Raw genomic sequence first — 13,067 nt, 5'->3', positions numbered from 1 at the left:
AATGAAACAGGCAGTGGCACAAACTTTTAGTCCCAGAACTTGGAAGGCTGAGACGCATGAGGATCTCTGAGAGTAGTCTAGTCTACATATCAAGTTCAAGGCCATCCATAAGTACATGGTGAGATGCTGTCTGAAAAACAGAAACAAAAGCAAAAACACAAAACCAAAACAAATAAAAACTCAACCAACTAACCAAGCAAACAAAACAAAAACCAAACCAAACCAAAAAAACCCTCTTCAGCCTTATAGAGGCTTAGAGATTCTGTGAATTCATTTGCTCTAGAAACAAAATGTCTTTGTATATACACTGTGTTGGTACCTAAAGTTATACCTTGGCTTGAATCCTGGCCTTGACTCTGAAAACTAGAGTGGCTTTGGGCAACGTCCTTAGCATCTATAAACCTGTTTCTTATCCATAGAATATGGCTAATAGCACCTCTCAGGAGACTGTATGTGTGAACTGAGACATGGCAGCACCGTGTGCACTGTTGGACAAATGGTCATTATGTCATTCATTCACCTAGCAAATGCTGGAGTGCTGCATGCCCAGCCCCTTGCCTGGAAGGGGTTGGGTTTATGGTGTAGTAGGCAAGCAGTTCTATATCCTCGTGTCCTCTAAGATACTGATGACGATGACACTTAAAAATTTCAACTCCATGCCAATGCTCCAAGAACAGAAGAAAGCAAAGGGGTTATGGGAGAAGGGAGGCATTCAACTGGACTCCTTAGATGAAACTGGGAGGGAAGGGGCAGTCCTGACACTGCCCACCTAGGGAGTACTGAGGGAGGTCCAGCCTGGCATCCTACCCATTTTAGTGTCAGGGCTATCCAAGACCTGTTTGGGTGAGGGACCTTCATTCTATTGGGAAAGTAGTCAGTGAAACGGGGTTGATCACATTGGGCTGCTCAGGTTGGGGTGAAAATTGGGTCAAAATTGCTGTACTGGGCCAGGATTAATAGGAGGTAATGGGAAATGGACAGGTTCAGGAGTGCATGTCTATAAGTCGTAATGCTAAGCTCGACAGATAACATTTGGTTCCACTGATGGGACCAAAAATAGGTAGGAAGCGCGGAAGCCCTTTAGTTTGGGTCCTTGTAGGCAATAGAAAAGCCAGGCTCCAAGGAGCAAGGTTTCTAGGTAGTGGCCCATAGTTCTGGGCTCATCTAAAGTCCTCCTGCTATGTGGTGAATGGGAAATGATGAAAAGCACGGACGATGGATTGAGGAAGCGCTCCTTTAAGTATCGAGACTTTAAAGAGAAGTGATAAGGGAGTGAGGCAGGCTCCTGCGATTCTGCAGGCCTTGTCATCGGCGATGCAGCGAATTACCAGCCGTCAGATGCCGGCCCTCTTCCCACTGGCCCCGGTATAGGCCAAGGTCACACAGCGACAGGTGAAAGGGGCACGCTCGAACCTGGACTGGGTCAAAGTTAGAGAAGCCCACTACGAGCAGGGCAAGAGCCTCGGTCTTAGACGGGAGGCCGTACCGACCGAGCCAGGAGACCGCCAGAGTTGGAACTGCGAGACCCTTTTGGACCCCGCCCGCCTCCAGCTCCGCCCGTGCGCGGACTACAGAGTCCATAGGGCCGCGCGGCGCCTGACGTCACCCTAGGGCCACCTTCTCCCCGCACGGCTAAGTGCGCGTGGCCCTACGGGAGTCGTGGTCCCGCCCTACACGCCCGGGCGGAGCCGCGGGCGGCTGGAACTACAGCTCCCGGCGTACACCGCGCGCGGCGTCGGGGGCGGGGTCCCAGGCCAGGGGCGCGCCGCCCGGGAGGGCGGAGTGCGGGGGGGCGGCCGCCCGCGCCCCTCCCCCTGCCGCCGCTTCCCCCTCCCCCGACGTAAACTGGGATCCCTTTCCCCTTGTGTCCGCCATATTGGACTCTAACTCTGGTCAGCGGCGGCACCGGGCCCGGTAGACTCGCGTCACTCCCGCCAGCAGCCGCCCCTCAGCTCCCGCCTGCCCCGCCCTCCCAGCCCGGGAGGAGACCCCGCGCCGCGTCCCCCGCCCGGCCGGCCGAAGCGCCCGCCGCCGCCTCCGCCTGCCCGCCGCCGCCGCTGCCGCCGCCCGCGGCCCGGCGCCCGCCCGCGCCCCTTCCCCGCCCGCCGTCCTCCGTCCCTCCCTCCCGCCATGAGCCCGGCCGACGCTAAGCGCGGGGCCAAGCGCCGGAAGAACAAGCGCGGCGGCGGCGGTGGCTCGGGCGGCGGCAGCTCGGGCGGCAAGGCCGGCTCGGCGGCGGCGCTGCGCGGCCCCCAGGCCCCGGGCCCCGGCGCGGCGGGCCTGCTGGGCGGCGCGGCGGCCCACGGGCCTCTGGGCGCGGGCGCGGGCGGTGCCGCCGGCGGCTACTTCGAGGTAAGCAGCAGGGGTCCGCGGGCGGGAGCGGCCGCCGCCCCCTCACGAGCGGCCAGGCGGGCGCGGCCGGCGGATAACGGGCCGGCGGCTGCCTAGCTGACAGCTCCTCCCGGGCGCGAGCGGTGCGGAGGGCGGCGCCGGCGGGACCCCCGGGGCACACCGACTGCGGCCTTGGGGCTGACTGAAAAGTGCCCCCTAGAAGTTTCTGGGTACCGCTGGCGTGCCACGGGCGCGGTTGTCTTGCCCTCTGTGCCTGCTGCTGTAGGCTCTCGGGAGCCGCCGGGGGTCTCTTTCCTCTGGAGTGTCAGCTGAGTATAGTCTCAAGGGTTGGGGTAACTATTTTTTCAGGTTTACTTACGCAGGCATGCCGACGATGGACTGCTGTCGCTTTTATTCTGCTTCAGAAGATAGTGCTGGTACGTGGGATGCAGTTGGCATAATCGTTTCCATAGATTGGATTGGCCACCGAATGATTACGGGTTTTTCTCAGGTTGAGATCTTGTAAGGTTGCTAAAACAAGTTATCTTCATTTAAAGACATTCACACTGAAGAAACCAAAGCTTTAACGAGTATTTGAGTGTCAAATCATGAGGCAGGATTTTTTTTTTTTAAATGAGAGATTTGGAATATTGTGTTGGCACAGTATGTTTTGAGAGAGGTTAAAAATTGTTGGGTATGGGCATGGTTTTTGATGCTCATGTTGTAGCATGAAAGTACAATAATAAATGAATACGTAAGTTTTCCTTATTTGTTCTTGGGTGTTCTCTGCAGTTTTGGTGCAACTTTTGGAGCTTTCTTCCCATAGTATTGTTACATTTGTTTAGCATCTGGGATTTGGCCTTGGGCTTGAGTTCTAGAGTTTGTCCTTTTCCTTGACTATGGACAGCAAATCGAGCTCTAGTTTAAGATGAGGTTGTCCTTTTTCATTTTGGGACTTTGAGGGATGCCTTTGCTTCTGTTGTGGGGGAAGGTAGGAGATTGGCCTATGCCAGTGCTTTATAGAAACGTTAATAGTGGTTGCTGGAGCTGGAAGGGAAGACATTCAGTGAAGACCAACTGGTAACAAATAGAAGCCTTATTCCTCATACCTCATTCTAGGATTTAATAATTGCAACTTAGCGTAACATTTACCTGAAATAACTTGCTTTTTGTAACTCTTCAAGCACAGATGACCTTATGCATAGTTTTGGCAGGATTGTTTGTGTTGAACTATTATGCATCAGGAATTTGGACCATAACTCATCATTAAAAACAATCATACACAAATAGTTCCATAAAAGGATTTCCAGTATTTTTTGGTCTTTTCTGTTCTACTCCATTTCCTTAATAAAATACTTGCTCACAGATTTCTCTGTGCATTATTGAATTTAGACATACATCATGTAAAAACATTGCTTTTACTGTATTTTAAACTTAAGGTATCTTTAGTTTAAACGTGTGTGTGTGTGTGTGTTTTCATCATATACAAAACAAGTCTTCATTGGCAGTAGGGCTAAAAATGTTCTCGTAACCCCAGAAATCCTTTTTGTTTTGTTTTGATTTGAGACTGGGTCTTTCTCTATTTTGGCTGTCCTGGAACTTGCTATGTAGAGCAGGCTGACCTGGAATTCAGTAGAGTTCTGCCTGCCTCTGTCTCCTGAGTACGTGGATTAAACGCATCATCACCACACCCAGCTCCACAGAGGCCTTAATGCTACTCTAAAAACTCAGTTTCCATACAAAGTGGTAAGCTCTTTGGGTGGCACAACATAGGTATGCATAACAGTGTCAGATAATGGTGTCTGTGTTGGTCTTGTGTTTCTAAGAGAGAAGTATTGAGAAGCTTCCTTTACTCTCCATAGGTCACCAAACCAGAAGGTGACTAAGAGAGAAGACAGTGGAAGATCTGTCCTTTAGTAGGAGTCCCAATCACAATGCTCTCAGTGCTGGGTACAGAACTACCTTATTTGAGGTGGTTCCTGAGTCAGTTAGGGGATCTGTGGGTATGAGTGAAACGATTATAGGTGTTTATAGTATAGAGCTGTTTTTGTAAAATATTGTGTGCATATGGATTTACATAGGAAAGTCTTGTCCATAAAGACTTTATGGTGGGCATTCTGAAGCTTACTCTTTCCTTTTCCCATGTGTTTAAAACTTTCAAAATTCTCTGTAGTGAGCATTATTTATAGACTAGGAAAGTGAATGGTATTACAGCCTGAGACTACTAACAGTGTTTTTCTGTTTGCAAATAAAACTAGTGGAGGCTTTTTCTACCACCCTTTGGCACTTAAATATTTTGGTATTAGGTACAGAAACAAACATTGTCTACATAATGAGAATTATATTTTCAAAATAATTAACAGTAGTCATATATACTTATAAAACCAAGGATTTTTTTATTGTGGAAATGAACCTGTTAGTTGTTGAAATATCAGATTACATATGACTTACATTCACACAGGACTGGAATGGGGATTTAAAGTTATTGTTTTAATGCTGTGTGAGATTTATAAAAGGATGCCATTTAGGGTAGGGATCAAAGGAAGTTTTCGAACTGAAAATTAAAGTCAGAGAAACCTGTCACTGACTATGGACATTTGTAATAATGAATCCCCTTTTATCCTGACACTAGAAGTGTAGCTGGCAATAGCTTAAGGCCATCATCGTGCAAGTACATCCTGATCTTAGAGGATATTCAGGGCCTGGTGTGCATTTGGATCTTTGAAGTAGATGAAGGTACACTTGTAGTTCACATTGCTTTAGGATCTGAGGAAGTAGCTTGAATAAAAATCTAGAACTTAAGGTGCTTTAGGATTTCTAGTTTAACTTAGACCAGTTTACATCAACTACCATCCAGGCTTTAGAAAAGTGCCACTACAGAGAGGCCTGTTGTGGCATGCTTTTAGAGTGCCTAATGACACTGTGAGTGTTCCCAGTGCCCTGTGCTCCTCACCATTCACTGCACAGTGTGGTGTCTTTGCCATAGTTTTTACTTGTTTGTGAGGGTGTTGTTGTTGTTGTTGTTGTTGCTTGGGTTGATCTCAAACTCCTGAGTTCAAGTGAGCATTCAGGTTAGCCTCTCTGAGAGGTTAGGACTGTAGTAGTATACCACTATACCACTGTGCCCAGCTTTGTGATCCTAAGGGTTGACCTTGGGGCCTTGTGCATGCTTACTACTGATCTATCACTCCGTTCTGCCTTCAACTCTGATTTTTTTTTTTTCTTTTCTTTTTTTCGGAGCTGGGGACCGAACCCAGGGCCTTGCGCTTCCTAGGCAAGCGCTCTACCACTGAGCTAAATCCCCAACCCCTGTTACTCTGATTTTAACACATGGAGTCTCCTGAGATTACTGTCAGTCAAGGTACAGGACAGTTTCATTAATCAGAAACATATTCCTGCTATCCCTGTACAGTTGTACTCTTCCCCCACTCGTTCTTGACAGTCACTGTTACTTACTTAAGAAAGAACAAAGTCTCATTTAGTAATCCTGGCTGTCCTGGAGTTTGCTTTGTAGTCCAGGTTGGCCTTCAGCGTAGAGATCTGCCTACTTCTGCCACTGCCCAACTCGGAACTGCCAATTTCTGGTTGGATTGTTATTTTTTAATTTATAAAGTTCTTTATAATTTTGGGTGCAAGTCTTTTGATATGTATGATTTGTAGACTTTTTTTCCCCAATCTTGTCTTTTATTTGTCATCAGTTATTAGTGCTTTTTAAAAAATAATCTATTTCAAAGATTCGTTATTTTAAATTTATATGTGAGTGTTTTCCTATATGTACTATGTTCCCCTCATGTCTACTTGGTGTCTACAAACAAAGGTCAAAACCTGAATTCCATGTAAGAGTAGCAAGTGTTTTTAATCACTGAGCCATGTCTGCAGCCCTAATAGTTATTAACTGTTGTAGAGAGGAAAAAAATTAGCAATTTTCTTTTCCTGAGGATCATTTTTGTTTTGTTCTGTTTTTTTTTTTTTTTTTTTTCCGGAGCTGGGGACCGAACCCAGGGCCTTGCACTTCCTAGGCAAGCGCTCTACCACTGAGCTAAATCCCCAGCCCCTGTTTTTTTGTTTTTTGAGGTAGGATTTTACCTTGTTGACCACACTAGCCTTGAACACAAAGAAATCTGCCTGCCTCTGCTTCCTGAATGTTGGTATTAAAGATGTGCATTACCATGCCCAGTTTGGATCATGGATTTGATGTCTTAGCTAAAAAACTCTGTTTTAGCCTCAGGTTTTGAAGGCATATCTCCCAGCTTTCCATTTTGAGTAATTTTATGTAAATGATGAGGTATTGATAGAGGTTTTTTGTTTGTCTGGTTTTTTTTGTTTGTCTGTTTTTTTTTTTTTTTGTTTTATGCTTGATTGGTTGTTTTGAGACTAGCCCTCGTTTTGTAATCTAGGCTGTACTACAGTTGGAGGCTAGCTTTAGGCTACATAGGGAATCTTATCTACAAAAACCCAAACTATCAAAAACTTAATTGGTTCTATTTTTGTTGATTATTCTGTACTCTTTGCCCACTCAGTAGCCACAATGTCTCGATTACTGTCTTAAAATTGATTCCTTCAATTCTAATATAAAATCAGAGAATAGTTGTTTTTTGTTGTTTCCATATATTTCAGAATCAGCTTGCTGATACCTAGAAGTAGTTTTTATGGGTTTGAATAGAAACATCTTAAATTTGAACATAGATCAATTTGGTTGACAGTTAATATTTTGAATATTCCAAAAGGTGAAATGGTAGGTTTTTTTTTTAACTTGGTTGTCTTTGTTTTCTTTAATTAACATTTTCTGCATGTAACATAGAGACCATATAGCTTATGTTGTTTCAGATGCGTGTAGATTTCATTATTTCAAATTTGACTTTTTCAACTACTTCAACTAACTCCTTTATTTTTGGCCCAGAGAAGAACGGAAGATCTATTCTGCATGCCACATGCTGCTATCCTTGCCACTTCTGGACCTTTGCTTCTCCCACGGTTTAGCTCCCTGCCCCTAACTTTGCAAATCATGTTTTTTGAATTTTTTTTTTTTTTCCGGAGCTGAGGACCGAACCCAGGGCCTTGCGCTTGCTAGGCAAGCGCTCTACCACTGAGCTAAATCCCCAACCCCGTTTTTTGAATTTTTAATTTTCAGTTACTGATTGGTTGGTCGATTGGTAGGTTGGTTGGAGGGTGGATCTGTCTGTCTATTTATCTCTTGCTATTTGTCTGTCTATCTCATCTGTCTGTCTGTCTATCTATCTATCTATCGTTCTATCGTTCTATCTATCTACTTACTCATTTATTGAGTTGCTTGTGTAGCTCCAGCTGTCCTAGAATTCACTGTGTAGACCAAGCTGACCTTGAATTCAATCTGCCTGCTTCTGCCGCCTGCCCACCTGTCTGTCTGTCCATCCATCCGTCAGTCCGTCCGTCCATCCATCCATCCATCCATCCATCCATCCATCCTCTTATTTATTGATTGGGTTGCTTGTGTAGTAGCCCCAGCTGTCCTGGAACTCATTCTGTAGACCAGGCTGGCCTTGAATTCAGAGATCTGCCTGTTTCTGCCTCCTGAGTGGGGAGATCAGTGAAATGATATGTTCTACTGCCGCTCAGCTGATAGTTCTTATTACACTGGATACAGCATCATCTTCTGGGGTGAGACTGGATATTGCTTTTTCCTGAACTTAGAGGAGAAGCTTGTAGTTTTTCACCATTTTTTGCATTTGTTGTAGGTTGGTTGGTTGGTTGGTTTGTTTGTTTATTTTTTATTTATTTTTTATTGTAGCTATCCATTATATTATATATTTTTGTTCCTGTTTCTAGTTTCCTGAAATTTTTAATAGCAGATGTTGAAGTTTTAGAAATGAAGTTTTAAATAATTGATTCTGGTTGTGTTTTTCTTTATGCTGTCAATGTAGTAATAGTATTACTGATTTTGGATATTGAACCAACTTTGCACTCATGAACTACATCCCTTTGTGGTCATAGTATATTATTCATTTTAAATTTCCAAAATTAAATTTTTTGTGGGAATAAAGAACTGATGTGCTAGTATTGATGTTTCAATGAGTGTTGCTGTATCATGATACATATTATTTTCTAAAAATTTATATTGCTCCTGACTTTTTTTTAAAGATCTATTTATTCATTATATACACAGTGTTCTGTATATATATCTGCATTCAGGGTTGGGGATTTAGCTCAGTGGTAGAGCGCTTGCCTAGTAAGCGCAAGGCCCTGGGTTCGGTTCCCAGCTCCAAAATATATATCTGCATTCAGAAGAGGGCACCAGCTCCATTATAGATGGTTGTGAACCACCATGTGGTTGCTGGGATTTGAACTCAGGACCTCTGGAAGAGCAGTCAGTGCTCTTAATCTCTGAACCATCTCTCCAGCCTCTGACTGACTTATTAGTACAATTACAAATAAAGTTGGAGTTTTTTCTTGTCTTTTTCAGTAGTTTAGTGGTGTTATGGTTAATCTTGGTTGCCAACTTGATATACATGGGAAAACTGAACCTCAATTGAAGAATCACCTTCATCAAATTGGCCTGTGGGACATTTTCTTGATTGATTTAGGAGGGTTCAGCCCACTGTGAGTGGTACCATCATCCCTAAGCAGTTGAGCTGGGCGGTATAAGAGAGAACCAGGGTGGATGATAACTGTTTGACATGGGCATATTAGGCAAAGGTTAGTCACACAGATCAATGTAACTGGGGACAGCTTAGATTCACTCTTAACATTTCTGTATGATGAATAGTGAGGTGAAATGTCTCCGGTGTTAAAAAGACTAAGTGCCCTGGTAGCCAACTTTTTGTTTCTGTTGCCTGTTATGGCTGTTGTTTGTATCCTGGCTACCCAAGACTTCACTTTAATGTCCTCTTAGTGTCTAAAGAGGTCTGTAATTATACCATTCTCTTTAGTCCTTATGTCTCCTTTTTCATTCCCGATAAGACATTCTATATCAAATGCACTTAGTATGTTCAAGTTTGAGTTGTATATTAGCATTAGAATATACAGAATAGCAGTTAGAATATCAGTTTTTACCTTGGATCTCGAAGACCAGCTGCAACTCAGAGCCAACTGCCAGCATTGAAGACTCAGATCAAACATTATCTATCTATCTATCTATCTATCTATCTATCTATCTATCTATCTATCTATCTATCTATCATTATAGGAAAAGATGGGTTTTCCAGGTTTAAAGTAGTAATGAGTACCTCAAACACTTTAATGCCAAACCCACAAAGCAGTAAAGATAGTAAACTTAGTCCTAGAGGTCCTGTGTTATTCTAGTAGTTCACAAAATATCACTTATATTTTAGTATTAATAAGAATTTTACGAAAACTAAATTTCACTCAGTCAAAAGTAGTACTACCTACTTCCTAAGAGCCTTAATATAGTTAAGTTAATGTAGCTAAACAACAAAGCAAAACACTGAAAATGCTTAGATGGATATCGAATCCCATAAACATTAAGGTTTTGTCCTGGCCTTAGAATTAATTGGAGGTAAGATTACACATGCAAATATCCATAAACCAGTGTCAAATCCCTTAAACATTTATTCAAAATATAAGGAGAGGGTATCAAGCATATTAAAATAGCCTAAGACACCTTGCTTAGTCACACCCCCATGGGACTAGTAGTGATACATACTAAACAACAAACCAAAGTTTGACTAAGCTGTACCTCTTAAGGTTGGTAAATTTTTTTTTTTTTGTTCTTTTTTTTTTTTTTCGGAGCTGGGGACCGAACCCAGGGCCTTGCGCTTCCTAGGTAAGCGCTCTACCACTGAGCTAAATCCCCAGCCCAAGGTTGGTAAATTTTGTGCCAGCCACCGCAGCCATATGATTAGCCCAAACTAATTATTCTCAGCGTAAAACGTGTGTATTATAAATTAAATTAATAGAATTAAATTATCATGAGGTTGTTAAAAAGGAAGATTATAAGTCAAACTAATATAAGCTAGAGATCATCTATATTTTGCTTTTGTTCTTTTTTAGTACTGGGATTGAACCTAGTGCCCTGTGCATGATAGGCCAGCACTTTATCAGCAGACTGTATGTATTTCTTAGCACTGTAACTTGTTTTCAGGTTCATTGACTTCTTCCATTCTGGTACTGAGGATTGAGTGTAGAGTCTTATTAGGCATGTTGTTGGCCTCTGCGGGATATGGATATATATGTATATGTGTATGTGTATGTGTATGTGTATATGTATATGTATATGTATATGTATATATGTGTGTATATGTATATATATGTAATATATGTATGAATGTATGTATATGTATATGTATATATATGCACACACATATATGCATTATATCATTAGTATCTCACCCTTTTATTTTTATTTATTTTTCTAAAAAAAGATTTGTGTTGTTTTATGTGCTTGCATGTATGTATGTCTATTTGTGCCTGGGGACCACAGAGGAAAGAAGAGGGTGTCAGACACTCTGAAACTAACTAGTTGTGGGTGGTTGTGAGCCATCATGTGTGTGCTCAGGTGGTCCTCTGCAAGAGCAGCCAGTGCTCTTAACCACAGAGCCATCTCTCTAGCCGATTATTTTACTTTTAAAAATTATTTTGTGTGTGTGTGTGTGTGTGTGTGTGTGTGTGTGTGTGTGTGTGTGTGTGTGTACACTGTGCATTTGTATGTTTGTATGATTACGATCAAGTGATGGTGGGCACAAATGAGCTACAGAACACATGAAGTCAGAGGGCAACTTTGTGGAGGGAATTCTCTCTCCCATGCATTCTCCTGCCGTGATACTCAGCACTTACAAGGCGCTTGCTCATACCCACTGAGCTATCTTGCTGGTGGTCTAGTAATGGTTTCTAGAGGTGCCTTCAAGTAGCTGAGGGTGGTCACAAATTCACTGTCACTGAAGACAACTTTGAACTCCTGATCCTCCTGTCTCATTCTGAGTACTGGGATTACAAACAGGCACCATTGTGCCGTGCCTACTTTTACTTCTCTTTATCCCCCCCCCCCCCCCCAGAGTTTCTGTGTATAGCTCTGGTTGGCCTGGAACTTACTATGTAGCCCATGTTGTTATCAAACTCACAGTGGTCCTCCTGCCTAAGCCTTCCAAGTGCTGGAATTATAAATCTATTAGGCTGTTGTGAGTGCCAGGAACCAAACTTGAATGGTCCACAAGAGTAGAGTGGTGTGTGCTCTTTGTTTGCTAGCTTGTTTGTTTGAGACTATTAATGTAAATCAGGCTGGCCTCAAACTCAGAGGTCTATCTACCTGTCCTATTTTCCAAGTGCTAGTAGTAAAGGCATGCATCACCATGCCTGGTACAGTATGTGCTCTTTACCGCTGAGCCACCCCCCACCCCACACCCACACCCACCTTTTTTTTTTTTTAAGATCTTGCTTTGTAGGTCAGGTGGGCTGATCTCAAGCCTCTTGAGTTGCTAGCATTACAGCTCTGTAAGAGAATTATAGTAGGGCTGGAGAGATGGCTCAGCGGTTAAGAGCACCCGACTACTCTTCCAGAGGTCCTGAGTTCAATTCCCAGCAACCACATGGTGGCTCACAACCATCTGTAATGAGATCTGATGCCCTCTTCTGGTGTGTCTGAAGACAGCTACAGTGTACTTATATATAATAAATGAATAAATCTTAAAAAAAAAAGAGAGAGAGAGAATTATAGTAACTGCAGTGGTCAGAGGCTTCTTTATGCGGTTTTTTAACTTTTTTCATAAATCTGAAGTTCTTTTGGATCCTGGAATGTTACTATGTGTACTGAAATTATTTTCTATTACTGGATGCGGTGTTTCACAAGCTACAGAAGCTGGATTCAATTGGTTTGGGTTTTGCTCCGTTCTTTATTCTTGTTGCTGTTCTTGTGTGTTAATTCTTTCAGTTGCTGATAGAGTAGTGAAGACTGACTAGACTGTTACCTTTGCTGATTTCTTTTTATTTTTTTGTTTCATATTTCAGGTATCAGACATATTTATTTGTTCACAGTTTTGCATGTGTTTATGTGGAGGCCCAAGGTTGATGCTGGGAATCGTTGTCCATAACTCTCCACCTTAGTCACTGAGGATGGGTCTCCATCAAACCAAAGCTCTGAGATATAGCTAGTCTTGCTAGCTTGCTCAGGGAATTTTGTCTCCACAGCTGATGGCTGGAATTACATGTTTTTTTCAGGGGATCTAAAATGGGTCCTAGTGTTTGCATAGCAAGTCCTTTCACTGAGCTGTTTCCCTCAACCTCTGCTGACTTCTTACAGTGTTCTTAGTTTGTATTTTGACTCTTGTGTTTGGTTCATATTTACTTATGGTTCTTATTTATTTGTAAATTGACCCTGTTATTCAAGTCATGTGCTTCTAAAAAGTTATATTTATTGATTGATTGATTGTGTGTGCAAGCATATATGAACATGTAGAGGCCAGAGGACAACTTGGAAGAATCTGTTTTCTCTTTCCATTAGGAGGGCTTTTGGCATGAGTTAGGTCATCAGGCCTGGCAGCAAATACCATAACTAACCATTGAGCTATCTACCAAGTTTTTCAAAGTCTACCTTTAATGATGTTTCTTAAATGCTTTAATCTGCCTTCTGCCCACCACTCACCAGAGGTAGTGGAAATAAAGGATTTGGGGGAAGTGGAGCAGTTTAGAAATGGTTCTTTGGAGCGAATCCTGTCTTGACTGTTAGGAAATCAGCAGTTCAGTTCACAGGTGAGCATCTGGATCCACCTGCAGACGGTTCACTGATACACCAGCAGTCCAGGCCAGCA

The 13,067-nt window shown here is 43.1% G+C and overlaps 1 protein-coding gene across 4 annotated transcripts in view; it reads left to right on the top strand.

The window, feature by feature from the left end:
* The first annotated feature begins 1,811 nt into the window (after nt 1-1,811).
* The window catches only part of Fam193a (family with sequence similarity 193, member A), a 126,345-nt gene continuing 115,089 nt past the window's right edge, over nt 1,812-13,067 (top strand). The window contains exon 1 of one of the 4 annotated variants that reach the window (XM_039092826.2): nt 1,812-2,352. In XM_039092826.2, the coding sequence (XP_038948754.1) occupies nt 2,131-2,352 (222 nt within the window). In that variant the 5' untranslated portion in view covers nt 1,812-2,130. Of the gene's footprint in view, nt 2,353-2,426; nt 2,769-13,067 lie in introns of those variants that run through there. The other 3 variants (XM_063273154.1, NM_001427458.1, XM_223536.10) reach the window with 3 other exon arrangements.

Source organism: Rattus norvegicus, chromosome 14 (genome assembly GCF_036323735.1).
Source record: "Rattus norvegicus strain BN/NHsdMcwi chromosome 14, GRCr8, whole genome shotgun sequence".
NCBI lineage: Eukaryota > Metazoa > Chordata > Mammalia > Rodentia > Muridae > Rattus > Rattus norvegicus.
Note: the sequence above shows the minus strand (reverse complement) of the source record. Positions and strands in the feature narration are given on the sequence as shown.